We start from the raw sequence: 14,157 nt of genomic DNA on the forward strand, positions 1-14,157 counted from the left end.
AGAGAAGGACAGGTGGAGTATACTACTGTTATTACATATTCTGAGAAGACAGGTGGAGTGTACTGCTGTTATTACATATTCTGAGAAGACAGGTGGAGTATACTACTGTTATTACATATTCTGAGAAGACAGGTGGAGTGTACTACTGTTATTACATATTCTGAGAAGACAGGTGAAGTGTACTACTGTTATTACATATTCTGAGAAGACAGGTGGAGTATACTACCGTTATTACATACACTGAGAAGACAGGTGGATTATACTACTGTTATTACATATTCTGAGAAGACAGGTGGAGTGTACTACTGTTATTACATATTCTGAGAAGACAGGTGGAGTATACTACTGTTATTACATACACTGAGAAGACAGGTGGAGTGTATTACTGTTATTACATACACTGAGAAGACAGGTGGAGTGTACAACTGTTACTACATACACTGGGAAGATAGATGGAGTATACTACTGTTATTACATACACTGAGAAGACAGGTGGAGTATACTACTGTTACTACGTACACTGAGAAGACAGTTGGAGTGTACTACTGTTACTACATACACTGAGAAGACAGGTGGAGTGTACTACTGTTACTACATACACTGGGAAGACAGGTGGAGTGTACTACTGTTACTACATACACTGGGAAGACAGGTGGAGTGTACTACTGTTACTACATACACTGAGAAGACAGGTGGAGTGTACTACTGTTACTACATACACTGAGAAGACAGGTGGAGTGTACTACTGTTACTACATACACTGAGAAGACAGGTGGAGTATACTACTGTTACTACATACACTGAGAAGACAGGTGGAGTGTACTACTGTTACTACATACACTGAGAAGACAGGTGGAGTGTACTACTGTTACTACATACACTGAGAAGACAGGTGGAGTGTACTACTGTTACTACATACACTGAGAAGACAGGTGGAGTGTACTACTGCTACTACATACACTGGGAAGACAGGTGGAGTATACTACTGTTACTACATACACTGGGAAGACAGGTGGAGTATACTACTGTTGCTACATACACTGAGAAGACAGGTGGAGTATACTACTGCTACTACATACACTGGGAAGACAGGTGGAGTATACTACTGTTGCTCCATACACTGAGAAGGAAGATACACAGGCAGTTAGAATATGTTGCTGTAGCCTCATTTTGGGACAAAATGGTATTAACTTTTGCAGTGTGGTCAGAATGCAAAGGGTGAGACTGAGACAGTGGAAGAATAGAGGAACAATCCCCTTTGTAAAGTGTCAGAAGTGTATGGTAGGGAACACAGTGTCTTGTGTGTGATATCTAACCCCCTGCATGGTTCCATACTGTACCTCCATCCAGCCGGCCTGCAGGGCATCCCACTCCTCCAGAGAGTCCCACAGCAGCTGTTTCAGTTTCACCTCCGCACTCAGCTCCTCTAACGCCTCGTACTTAGTCACTTCCACCTACAGAGGTCAGGGGTTAGAGGTCAGAGAGGGGTCACTCAGCTCCTCTAACGCCTCTTACTTAGTCACCTCCACCTACAGAGGCAAGGGGTTAAAGGTCAGAAAGGGGTCACTCATCTCCACTAACGCCTCATACCTAGTCTCCTCCACCTACAGAGGTCAGGGGTTAAAGGTCAGAGAAGGTTCACTCATCTCCACTAACGCCTCATACCTGGTCACCTCCACCTACAGAGGTCAGGGGTTAGAGGTCAGAGAGGGATGACTCTTCTTGAGGGTAGTGGACAAGACGGGTGAAAGGGGTCAATGAGGGATAGAGAATATAGGCATCCTTTGAAAGAGACACCTAATCTGAATTGCCTCAATCAATGCACATCCAGGTGTGAAAAAGTGCCAAAGGGAAAATACTTAAACGCACAGCAGTAACAACAATAAGTTACTCTACATTTAACTATACTGTTTGTCTCAAGGAACAATGGTGAAAAGTGGTGTTTTGCTGCCCTCTGGTGGTCAGAAGACATACTGTATCCTATTACTCTGCATCTCATCTATGTATTGTACTGTATTGTAGAATATTGTATTGTATAGTATCATATAGTATCGTATTGTATAGTAGAATATTGTATTGTATAGTATTGTATAGTATGGTATTGCATGGTATGGTATTGTATTGTATAGTAGTACCTTGAAGTTCTTCTGGAAAGACTTGTACTGGAAGGCCTGGGTCTGCAGCTCGTCTATGGAGACCTGGACCTCCTCCAGCAGCAGACGGACCTTGGGACGCTCAGCGTTGATGTCCATGATCTGATTGTTCTGGGGAGCAGAGATTAACACATACACACAGTTATATATGGATCAAGGATGGGCAACTGTTTTGCTCGCAGCAAAATTTCACCTAGAGCCTCAAAAAGGCTAGGGCCGGCTCTGCCTGCACGTGTGGGTATGGATGTGGGTATGCAGACCCGCGAGCCACAGCGGCCATTCATTAGAAGCTCAGATCAAAGTTGCCCCTTCCTGATCTGGATCAAACCCATACACATCTCTATTTACCTTACCCTGGCAGACTAAATAGTCTTTTCAGGTCAGTTGATTTAGAGCACAACGACCTGGGGAAGAGGAACCCAGTTGTAAATGACTGTCATATCCAGAGACTAATGTTTACATTCTTAGCTTTTCCCACGGTTATTTATAAAGCCTATCTGGGGACAAACACTGAACCTTAGCGTGATGGTGAAGCTAGTGTGATACAAAGCATCTGAACGTTGACCCTTGACCTCTAGTTACCTGAGCCTGCTGTTTGACCCTCTTGACCTCCTTGTTGAGGTCGGTGATGTCCCGTTGGAGGTGGATACAGAACTTGTCCACGTTGGCGTCCTTCTCTCCCACGGCCTTGTCGATGGCGTTGCGTACGGCGGTGACTGAGGGTTTCAGGGTGGCGTAGACTGCAAAGTCCTCAGGAGGGCTGGGCACGGAGTAGGAGTCTATCAGCTTGTACATCTGGGACACGGTCTCTGTCTGCTCGTCCAACCACTCCATCTGACACACAAATACACAGACCATGAAAGAACTGTCAGCGTTTCCCCCAGATGTTTTCCTAGGCGGGCCATGATGGCTGCAAACAGAAATTCGACTAAGTCCTTTCCCAGAAACATGCAAGAAAGACTTTGACCTGACAACATGAAACCAACACCACTGACCCCCTGGGTCATCTTTCCCAGTAGTTTGGTAATGAGTAATGTAACAATGACTACAGTGTGATACAAAGTGGAGAAGCACTCTGGGGCCGAGTCAGCGGCTACTCTGGGGCCGGGTCAGCGGCCACTCTGGGGCCGGGTCAGCGGCCACTCTGGAGCCGGGTCAGCGGCTACTCTGGGGCCGTGGGTCAGCGGCAACTCTGGAGCCGGGTCAGCGGCCACTCTGGGGCCGGGTCAGCGGCTACTCTGGGGCCGTGGGTCAGCGGCAACTCTGGGGCCGGGTCAGCGGCCACTCTGGGGCCGGGTCAGCCGCTACTCTGGGGCCGGGTCAGCCGCTACTCTGGGACTGCGTCCTCTACTCTGGGACTGCGTCCTCTACTCTGGGACTGCGTCCTCTACTCTGGGACTGCGTCCTCTACTCTGGGACTGCGTCCTCTACTCTGGGGCTGCGTCCTCTACTCTGGGACTGCGTCCTCTACTCTGGGACTGCGTCCTCTACTCTGGGACTGCGTCCGCTACTCTGGGACTGCGTCCTCTACTCTGGGGCTGCGTCCTCTACTCTGGGACTGCGTCCTCTACTCTGGGGCTGCGTCCTCTACTCTGGGGCTGCGTCCTCTACTCTGGGACAGCGTCCGCTACTCTGGGACTGCGTCCTCTACTCTGGGACTGCGTCCTCTACTCTGCGTCCTCTACTCTGGGACTGCGTCCTCTACTCTGGGACTGCGTCCGCTACTCTGGGACTGTGTCCTCTACTCTGCGTCCGCTACTCTGGGGCTGCGTCCTCTACTCTGGGACTGTGTCCTCTACTCTGGGTCCGCTACTCTGGGGCTGCGTCCGCTACTCTGGGACTGCGTCCGCTACTCTGCGTCCGCTACTCTGGGGCTGCGTCCTCTACTCTGGGTCCGCTACTCTGGGGCTGCGTCCGCTACTCTGGGACTGCGTCCGCTACTCTGCGTCCGCTACTCTGGGACTGTGTCCTCTACTCTGGGGCTGCGTCCTCTACTCTGGGGCTGCGTCCTCTACTCTGGGACTGTGTCCTCTACTCTGGGTCCGCTACTCTGGGGCTGCGTCCGCTACTCTGGGACTGCGTCCGCTACTCTGCGTCCGCTACTCTGGGGCTGCGTCCTCTACTCTGGGACTGCGTCCTCTACTCTGGGACTGCGTCCTCTACTCTGGGACTGCGTCCTCTACTCTGGGGCTGCGTCCTCTACTCTGGGACTGCGTCCTCTACTCTGGGACTGCGTCCGCTACTCTGGGACTGCGTCCGCTACTCTGGGACTGCGTCCGCTACTCTGGGACTGCGTCCGCTACTCCGGGGCTGCGTCCGCTACTCTGGGACTGCGTCCGCTACTCTGCGTCCGCTACTCTGGGGCTGCGTCCGCTACTCTGGGACTGCGTCCGCTACTCTGGGACTGCGTCCTCTACTCTGGGACTGCGTCCTCTACTCTGGGACTGCGTCCGCTACTCTGGGACTGCGTCCGCTACTCTGCGTCCGCTACTCTGGGACTGCATCCTCTACTCTGGGGCTGCGTCCGCTACTCTGGGACTGCGTCCTCTACTCTGGGGCTGCGTCCTCTACTCTGGGGCTGCGTCCGCTACTCTGGGGCTGCGTCCGCTACTCTGGGACTGTGTCCGCTACTCTGCGTCCGCTACTCTGGGACTGCGTCCTCTACTCTGGGACTGCGTCCGCTACTCTGGGACTGCGTCCTCTACTCTGGGACTGCGTCCGCTACTCTGGGACTGCGTCCTCTACTCTGGGACTGCGTCCGCTACTCTGCGTCCGCTACTCTGGGACTGCGTCCTCTACTCTGGGACTGCGTCCTCTACTCTGGGGCTGCGTCCGCTACTCTGGGGCTGCGTCCGCTACTCTGGGACTGCGTCCGCAACTCTGGGGCTGCGTCCGCTACTCTGGGACAGCGTCCGCTACTCTGGGGCTGCGTCAGTCGCTTGAATGAAGAAGAAGATGATGGCTCTGTGTGACCGTCAACTTTAACCTAATTCTCCTAACCTGCTACGTTCATTTTCCTGACCCTGCTGCGTAAGTTCTCCTTACCTGCCACGAAAAAGTCACTTTTTACAAAAGCTGTATCCCTTCTAGACAAAACCGTCTCTTACCCGCTCCTGTATCTCCTCTAGGAAGGTGAGGGAGTTGACAAACTCTGTAGTTGCAGAGGGGATGAACTCCAGTTTGAACTGGGCATCCTGAGCCTCAGCGATGATGGCGTCGATCTTTCTCTTGGCCAGCAGGGGGAGCATGTCATTGATCGCCTGGAGGGGAGGGTGGGGGGGGGGCAGCACAGGTGTTAATGTTGGTCAGTGGATGGACGGCCCAATCCCAAATCCACCGCTTGACCCTATGCCCTATGGACTTGTGGAGAACCGAGAGGATTTGACATGTGTAAGCAATTTGGTAATAGCTCAAATTTGCCCTCTGATAGGCTAAGTGGAAGTTTATATTTATACATATTGCTAATACCAATTGAAAAGTTTCAGATCTCCACAGTGCAAAGGCCCAGGGTCTAGGGGGGGATTTAACACTGGGTAATTGTGTGATCCTCTCCTCCTACCTCCAGACAGCGTAGTGGTGAGGGGATGAGCTTCCCTTTGAGCAGAGTGGTGTCTACCAGCAGCAGGCCCAGGTGTCTCTTCTGTTTGATGGCCAGGGCCTCTTTATGTTCGCCGTGGTACTTCTCCAGACTCTCAGTGAAGAACGCCACTCCTACAGGGAACAGGACAGGGTACAGAGTCACATGATGACTCTCTAGACAGTTTAAAAAAGAGAGATGGGGAGTATTGATTTGCCACTGTGAAATATACAGAAAACATCTAAAGGACCTCATTGGATCTAAAGGTCTGAATGAACTGAGACAAAATGGATATGTTGTTGTGGTATTTGTGTTGAATGTAGAAACTCAAAGCTATATACTGAAAAGGAGTGCCTTGGCTAATCCATTTTTCTCTGTTCCCTAGTAAATTCATTTAATTGATGATGATGATGAAGAGTGTTGCTACAGTACCGTGATCTTGATCTCTGAGTGCGTCCAGGTCCAGACTCTCATTCTCTCTGTAGAAGACGCGGAAGCTCTCAAAGGTGCGCGCGTACACGCTGGCCGAGTCAAACGCAAACTGGAGCGATTGCTGAGAGGGAGCGAGAGGAGGAGGAAGAGGGAGACGAGGAGAGACAACAAAACAAACTTCTTAATGAAGCAGTGAGTTAGACGAACAGTCAGGGAATCAGGGCAAAGAGGCAAGATAACAAAACATTGGACCGTGATGGCCATTTAACTGCCACAACAGATTTAAAGAGCTTTGGCATTAGCAATCATAATAGACACCAAGTTGACACCAAAATGTCCAAGACAATTACAATCCACTTAGCTAATTCAAATGACCTTTAAAGGGACACAGAATGCTGACCTTGATGTCCAGGATGATGTTCAGGAGGTGTTTATCATCCTCTAACATGGCCTCCAGACCAGGGCCGTCACCACACGTCTTCTCCTCCACCTGAATGGTAGTGGAATACAACCATGTTACAATAGGATAGTATCTCTAACTGGATTACATCTCCTCCACCTGAATGGTAGTGGAATACAACCATGTTATGATAGGATAGTATCTCTAACTGGATTACATCTCCTCCACCTGAATGGTAGTGGAATACAACCATGTTACGATAGGATAGTATCTCTAACTGGATTACATCTCCTCCACCTGAATGGTAGTGGAATACAACCATGTTATGATAGGATAGTATCTCTAACTGGATTACATCTCCTCCACCTGAATGGTAGTGGAATACAACCATGTTACAATAGGATAGTATCTCTAACTGGATTACATCTCCTCCACCTGAATGGTAGTGGAATACAACCATGTTACGATAGGATAGTATCACTAACTGGATTACATCTCCTCTACCTGAATGGTAGTGGAATACAACCATGTTACAATAGGATAGTATCTCTAACTGGATTACATCTCCTCCACCTGAATGGTAGTGGAATACAACCATGTTATGATAGGATAGTATCTCTAACTGGATTACATCTCCTCCACCTGAATGGTAGTGGAATACAACCATGTTACGATAGGATAGTATCTCTAACTGGATTACATCTCCTCCACCTGAATGGTAGTGGAATACAACCATGTTATGATAGGATAGTATCTCTAACTGGATTACATCTCCTCCACCTGAATGGTAGTGGAATACAACCATGTTATGATAGGATAGTATCTCTAACTGGATTACATCTCCTCCACCTGAATGGTAGTGGAATACAACCATGTTATGATAGGATAGTATCACTAACTGGATTACATCTCCTCCACCTGAATGGTAGTGGAATACAACCATGTTACAATAGGATAGTATCTCTAACTGGATTACATCTCCTCCACCTGAATGGTAGTGGAATACAACCATGTTATGATAGGATAGTATCACTAACTGGATTACATCTCCTCCACCTGAATGGTAGTGGAATACAACCATGTTATGATAGGATAGTATCTCTAACTGGATTACATCTCCTCCACCTGAATGGTAGTGGAATACAACCATGTTATGATAGGATAGTATCTCTAACTGGATTACATCTCCTCCACCTGAATGGTAGTGGAATACAACCATGTTATGATAGGATAGTATCTCTAACTGGATTACATCTCCTCCTCTACCTGAATGGTAGTGGAATACAACCATGTTATGATAGGATAGTATCTCTAACTGGATTACATCTCCTCCACCTGAATGGTAGTGGAATACAACCATGTTATGATAGGATAGTATCTCTAACTGGATTACATCTCCTCTACCTGAATGGTAGTGGAATACAACCATGTTATGATAGGATAGTATCTCTAACTGGATTACATCTCCTCCACCTGAATGGTAGTGGAATACAACCATGTTATGATAGGATAGTATCACTAACTGGATTACATCTCCTCCACCTGAATGGTAGTGGAATACAACCATGTTATGATAGGATAGTATCTCTAACTGGATTACATCTCCTCCACCTGAATGGTAGTGGAATACAACCATGTTACGATAGGATAGTATCACTAACTGGATTACATCTCCTCTACCTGAATGGTAGTGGAATACAACCATGTTACAATAGGATGGTATCTCTAACTGGATTACATCTCCTCCACCTGAATGGTAGTGGAATACAACTATGTTATGATAGGATAGTATCTCTAACTGGATTACATCTCCTCCACCTGAATGGTAGTGGAATACAACCATGTTACAATAGGATAGTATCTCTAACTGGATTACATCTCCTCCACCTGAATGGTAGTGGAATACAACCATGTTATGATAGGATAGTATCACTAACTGGATTACATCTCCTCCACCTGAATGGTATTGGAATACAACCATGTTATGATAGGATAGTATCTCTAACTGGATTACATCTCCTCCACCTGAATGGTAGTGGAATACAACCATGTTATGATAGGATAGTATCTCTAACTGGATTACATCTCCTCCACCTGAATGGTAGTGGAATACAACCATGTTATGATAGGATAGTATCTCTAACTGGATTACATCTCCTCCACCTGAATGGTAGTGGAATACAACCATGTTATGATAGGATAGTATCTCTAACTGGATTACATCTCCTCCACCTGAATGGTAGTGGAATACAACCATGTTATGATAGGATAGTATCTCTAACTGGATTACATCTCCTCCTCTACCTGAATGGTAGTGGAATACAACCATGTTATGATAGGATAGTATCTCTAACTGGATTACATCTCCTCCACCTGAATGGTAGTGGAATACAACCATGTTATGATAGGATAGTATCTCTAACTGGACAACAGCCATCTGTGTCTGGAACATTAATCTGTGTCTGGAAAACTACAACTAAACTAAATAACACCCTTGGCTTTGGTGAACTAACAGCTGCACTTGACTTGTTCCTACTAGCACGGACTTTGCTGATAGCTACTTTGAGGAAAAATGTACTCACTATAACAGGTGTAGTTGTCTCACCTAGCTATCTGCTAAAAAAAACCGTTTTTTATTAGTCAGTGGTAGTGTTTCACACCTTGCTGTTGATCATGGGCTGAGTGAAGGCATCAAAGTAGGAGTCAGTCACCAGCACAACTAATGATAACACTGTCTCCTGGAACCTAGAGATGATCTCTGACACACACTCCTGTTAGGGGAATACACACACACACACACACACACAGACACGCACACAGGCACACACACAGACACACACACACACAGACACACACACAGACACACACACACACACGCACAGACACACACACGCACAGACACACACACAGACACACGCATAAAGAGAGTGCAAGAGAGATACATTGTTACAAACAAAAAAAGTTACAAATTCAGAGCCATATTGATATGTTGCAGAACGATGACATCGTCAGTGAGCTGAAAGGTGAGAGGTCAGGGGTTACAGACCTGGAAGACGTCTACGGAGGGTTCGTAGGTCAGAGCGTGGGTCTCCAGCATCAGCTCCGACACAAACATGGGTAGAAGATGAACAGCCTCCACCGTGGGCTCTGTAGCCTGAGGTACACAAACACCACACACACACACACACACACAGGGGTTAATACACAGTTAAAGGGGAAGGGATTGTCACAACAAAAGGAACCCACTATTCCGTTTAGTAAACTTGTTAGAAGGATGCAGGCAGAAAGCTGACTGTATTCCCCATTCTACAAGACAGACGATAACACACACAATACATCTCCCTCTGTAGCTTTAAACTCTCCTAAACAGGCCTCTGGTTTTAGAAAGCCTAGCGGTCCACTGGAGAATCTCCATTGAGACGAGTTGGTTGAAAACGTCACGAAAATGATGCTTGCCCATCGATGGGGCTGCCATGTGGAGAATCGTAGGCGGCTCGTTCCAGCCTGTTTTATCTTGTTATTGATGCCATGTCGTTTTGACTCATAGCTAATCAACAACTGTCACAATGTATTTGAGAGACAAAAAGTGGTCATTGTTTAAATGTATTTATGTTGTCAATAAACACGAAGTCAACCCTATCTGTTTTGCTCCATAGTTGTGTGGGTTTTGTTGCTAAACAACCAAACTGTCTATGTTTTTTAGTCAACGCAGGCTACATCCATGTCTGAGAATCTGGCCCTGAGGCCTTTTTCAAACCTCTCCTCAGCGACCTTCATGTAGCAGCTCTGAACTACCTCACCTGATTCACCTGGTCAACAGTTTGATGATTAGTTGACCGGTTGAATCAGGTGGTCTAGTTCTGGAATAGATCCAATCCATGGAACGGCTGGGGGTCCCAGAGGAGAGGAAACAGTCGGTCTTGCTGTACCTTCTTGTCGGAGTCCTCCGTGTCGCCACCTCCGTCTCCAGCTGCAGCAGCGACAGCAGCAGCGCTAGCAGCATCGGTGTCGGCCCAGCTGTGGATGACAGCGTGTGTTGGGGTGTGTTGAGTCTGATCCTGCAGGACGGCCAGTAGTTTGGCCACAGAGTTCACAGCCAGGATGTGCATGGTGTTCACCATCAGGTAGTCAGCCAACCGGATGAAACTAGAACAAGACAGAGTAGGAAGGCTTCCTTCATGACACCTCGACAGGTAAAGCACTCCAGCTCAAAGTACTGGTAGAAATGGAACGTGTGTGTAGTGGATAGGAGGCCTTCAATAATGTAACATGCCAGAAAAACAGCTTTATGTAGAAATTAGACTGGGAAATAATGAAACAGTATACAGGAGTGTGTAGCAAGATAGTGTGAGTGTGTGTGTGGTACCCACCAGGTGAGGCGTCTACAGTGGTACCTCTTGTTGGCCTGTTCTGTGTAACTCATCTTCTCTGGAGCCTCTTCAAACAGCAGCTCAATCTCTGGTGACTGCTTACTGTCTGTCCCATCTGGAGAACACACACTTCAGACTCACTCCACTGTCTGTCCCATCTGGAGAACACACACTTCAGACTCACTCCACTGTCTGTCCCATCTGGAGAACACACACTTCAGACTCGCTCCACTGTCTGTCCCCTCTGGAGTACACACACTTCAGACTCACTCCACTGTCTGTCCCCTCTGGAGAACACACACTTCAGACTCACTCCACTGTCTGTCCCCTCTGGAGTACACACACTTCAGACTCGCTCCACTGTCTGTCCCCTCTGGAGTACACACACTTCAGACTCACTCCACTGTCTGTCCCCTCTGGAGAACACACACTTCAGACTCACTCCACTGTCTGTCCCATCTGGAGAACACACACTTCAGACTCGCTCCACTGTCTGTCCCCTCTGGAGTACACACACTTCAGACTCACTCCACTGTCTGTCCCCTCTGGAGAACACACACTTCAGACTCACTCCACTGTCTGTCCCCTCTGGAGTACACACACTTCAGACTCGCTCCACTGTCTGTCCCCTCTGGAGTACACACACTTCAGACTCACTCCACTGTCTGTCCCCTCTGGAGAACACACACTTCAGACTCACTCCACTGTCTGTCCCCTCTGGAGTACACACACTTCAGACTCGCTCCACTGTCTGTCCCCTCTGGAGTACACACACTTCAGACTCACTCCACTGTCTGTCCCATCTGGAGAACACACACTTCAGACTCACTCCACTGTCTGTCCCATCTGGAGAACACACACTTCAGACTCACTCCACTGTCTGTCCCCTCTGGAGAACACACACTTCAGACTCACTCCACTGTCTGTCCCCTCTGGAGTACACACACTTCAGACTCACTCCACTGTCTGTCCCATCTGGAGAACACACACTTCAGACTCACTCCACTGTCTGTCCCCTCTGGAGTACACACACTTCAGACTCACTCCACTGTCTGTCCCCTCTGGAGTACACACACTTCAGACTCACTCCACTGTCTGTCCCCTCTGGAGTACACACACTTCAGACTCACTCCACTGTCTGTCCCCTCTGGAGTACACACACTTCAGACTCGCTCCACTGTCTGTCCCCTCTGGAGAACACACACTTCAGACTCACTCCACTGTCTGTCCCCTCTGGAGTACACACACTTCAGACTCACTCCACTGTCTGTCCCCTCTGGAGTACACACACTTCAGACTCACTCCACTGAAACTCTAAAAAGAGGTGTGTGTGTGTGTGTACCTGTGTTGTAGTTATAATCAGGTGTGTGTGTGTACCTGTGTTGTAGTTATAGTCAGGTGTGTGTGTGTACCTGTGTTGTAGTTATAGTCAGGTGTGTGTGTACCTGTGTTGTAGTTATTGTCAGGTGTGTGTGTACCTGTGTTGTAGTTATAGTCAGGTGTGTGTGTGTGTACCTGTGTTGTAGTTATAGTCAGGTGTTTGTGTGTACCTGTGATGTAGTTATAGTCAGGTGTGTGTGTACCTGTGTTGTAGTTATAGTCAGGTGTGTGTGTGTACCTGTGTTGTAGTTATAGTCAGGTGTGTGTGTACCTGTGTTGTAGTTATAGTCAGGTGTGTGTGTACCTGTGTTGTAGTTATAGTCAGGTGTTTGTGTGTACCTGTGATGTAGTTATAGTCAGGTGTGTGTGTACCTGTGTTGTAGTTATAGTCAGGTGTGTGTGTACCTGTGTTGTAGTTATAGTCAGGTGTGTGTGTGTACCTGTGTTGTAGTTATAGTCAGGTGTGTGTGTGTACCTGTGTTGTAGTTATAATCAGGTGTGTGTGTGTACCTGTGTTGTAGTTATAGTCAGGTGTGTGTGTGTACCTGTGTTGTAGTTATAGTCAGGTGTGTGTGTACCTGTGTTGTAGTTATAGTCAGGTGTGTGTGTACCTGTGTTGTAGTTATAGTCAGGTGTTTGTGTGTGTACCTGTGTTGTAGTTATAGTCAGGTGTGTGTGTACCTGTGTTGTAGTTATAGTCAGGTGTGTGTGTACCTGTGTTGTAGTTATAGTCAGGTGTGTGTGTACCTGTGTTGTAGTTATAGTCAGGTGTGTGTGTGTACCTGTGTTGTAGTTATAGTCAGGTGTGTGTGTGTACCTGTGTTGTAGTTATAGTCAGGTGTGTGTGTGTACCTGTGTTGTAGTTATAGTCAGGTGTGTGTGTGTACCTGTGTTGTAGTTATAGTCAGGTGTGTGTGTGTACCTGTGTTGTAGTTATAGTCAGGTGTGTGTGTGTACCTGTGTTGTAGTTATAGTCAGGTGTGTGTGTGTACCTGTGTTGTAGTTATAGTCAGGGTGTGTGTGTACCTGTGTTGTAGTTATAGTCAGGTGTGTGTGTGTACCTGTGTTGTAGTTATAGTCAGGTGTGTGTGTGTACCTGTGTTGTAGTTATAGTCAGGTGTGTGTGTGTACCTGTGTTGTAGTTATAGTCAGGTGTGTGTGTACCTGTGTTGTAGTTATAGTCAGGTGTGTGTGTACCTGTGTTGTAGTTATAGTCAGGTGTGTGTGTACCTGTGTTGTAGTTATAGTCAGGTGTGTGTGTGTGTGTACCTGTGTTGTAGTTATAGTCAGGTGTGTGTGTGTACCTGTGTTGTAGTTATAGTCAGGTGTGTGTGTACCTGTGTTTGTAGTTATAGTCAGGTGTGTGTGTGTACCTGTGTTGTAGTTATAGTCAGGTGTGGTGTGGTACCTGTGTTGTAGTTATAGTCAGGTGTGTTGTGTACCTGTGTTGTAGTTATAGTCAGGTGTGTGGTGTGTACCTGTGTTTGTAGTTATAGTCAGGTGTGTGTGTGTACCTGTGTGGTAGTTATAGTCAGGTGTGTGTGTACCGTGTTGTAGTTATAGTCAGGGTGTGTTTGTACCTGTGTTGTAGTTATAGTCAGGTGTGTGTGTACCTGTGTTGTAGTTATAGTCAGGTGTGTGTGTACCTGTGTTGTAGTTATAGTCAGGTGTGTGTGTGTACCTGTGTGTAGTTATAGTCAGGTGTGTGTGTACCTGGTTGTTAGTTATAGTCAGGGTGTGTGTGTGTACCTGTGTTGTAGTTATAGTCAGGGTGGTGTGTGTACCTGTTGTTGTAGTTATAGTCAGGTGTGTGTGTACCTGTGTTGTAGTTTAGTCAGGGTGTGT

At 47.4% G+C, this 14,157-nt stretch overlaps 1 protein-coding gene across 1 annotated transcript in view; it reads right to left on the reverse strand.

Moving 5' to 3' along the window:
• Positions 1-14,157, reverse strand: part of dnah6 (dynein, axonemal, heavy chain 6) — a 129,304-nt gene that overhangs the window by 108,141 nt on the left and 7,006 nt on the right. The window contains exons 8-18 of the mRNA XM_029766640.1: positions 10,933-11,047; positions 10,492-10,708; positions 9,609-9,716; positions 9,223-9,333; positions 6,563-6,652; positions 6,163-6,283; positions 5,713-5,864; positions 5,261-5,413; positions 2,736-2,987; positions 2,136-2,264; positions 1,341-1,454 (exon numbers count right to left, since the gene is read on the reverse strand). Of these exons, the coding sequence (XP_029622500.1) occupies positions 1,341-1,454; positions 2,136-2,264; positions 2,736-2,987; positions 5,261-5,413; positions 5,713-5,864; positions 6,163-6,283; positions 6,563-6,652; positions 9,223-9,333; positions 9,609-9,716; positions 10,492-10,708; positions 10,933-11,047 (1,562 nt within the window). The remainder of the gene's footprint in view (positions 1-1,340; positions 1,455-2,135; positions 2,265-2,735; positions 2,988-5,260; positions 5,414-5,712; positions 5,865-6,162; positions 6,284-6,562; positions 6,653-9,222; positions 9,334-9,608; positions 9,717-10,491; positions 10,709-10,932; positions 11,048-14,157) is intronic.

Source organism: Salmo trutta, chromosome 11, assembly GCF_901001165.1.
Source record: "Salmo trutta chromosome 11, fSalTru1.1, whole genome shotgun sequence".
In the NCBI taxonomy this organism is placed as follows: Eukaryota; Metazoa; Chordata; class Actinopteri; order Salmoniformes; family Salmonidae; genus Salmo; species Salmo trutta.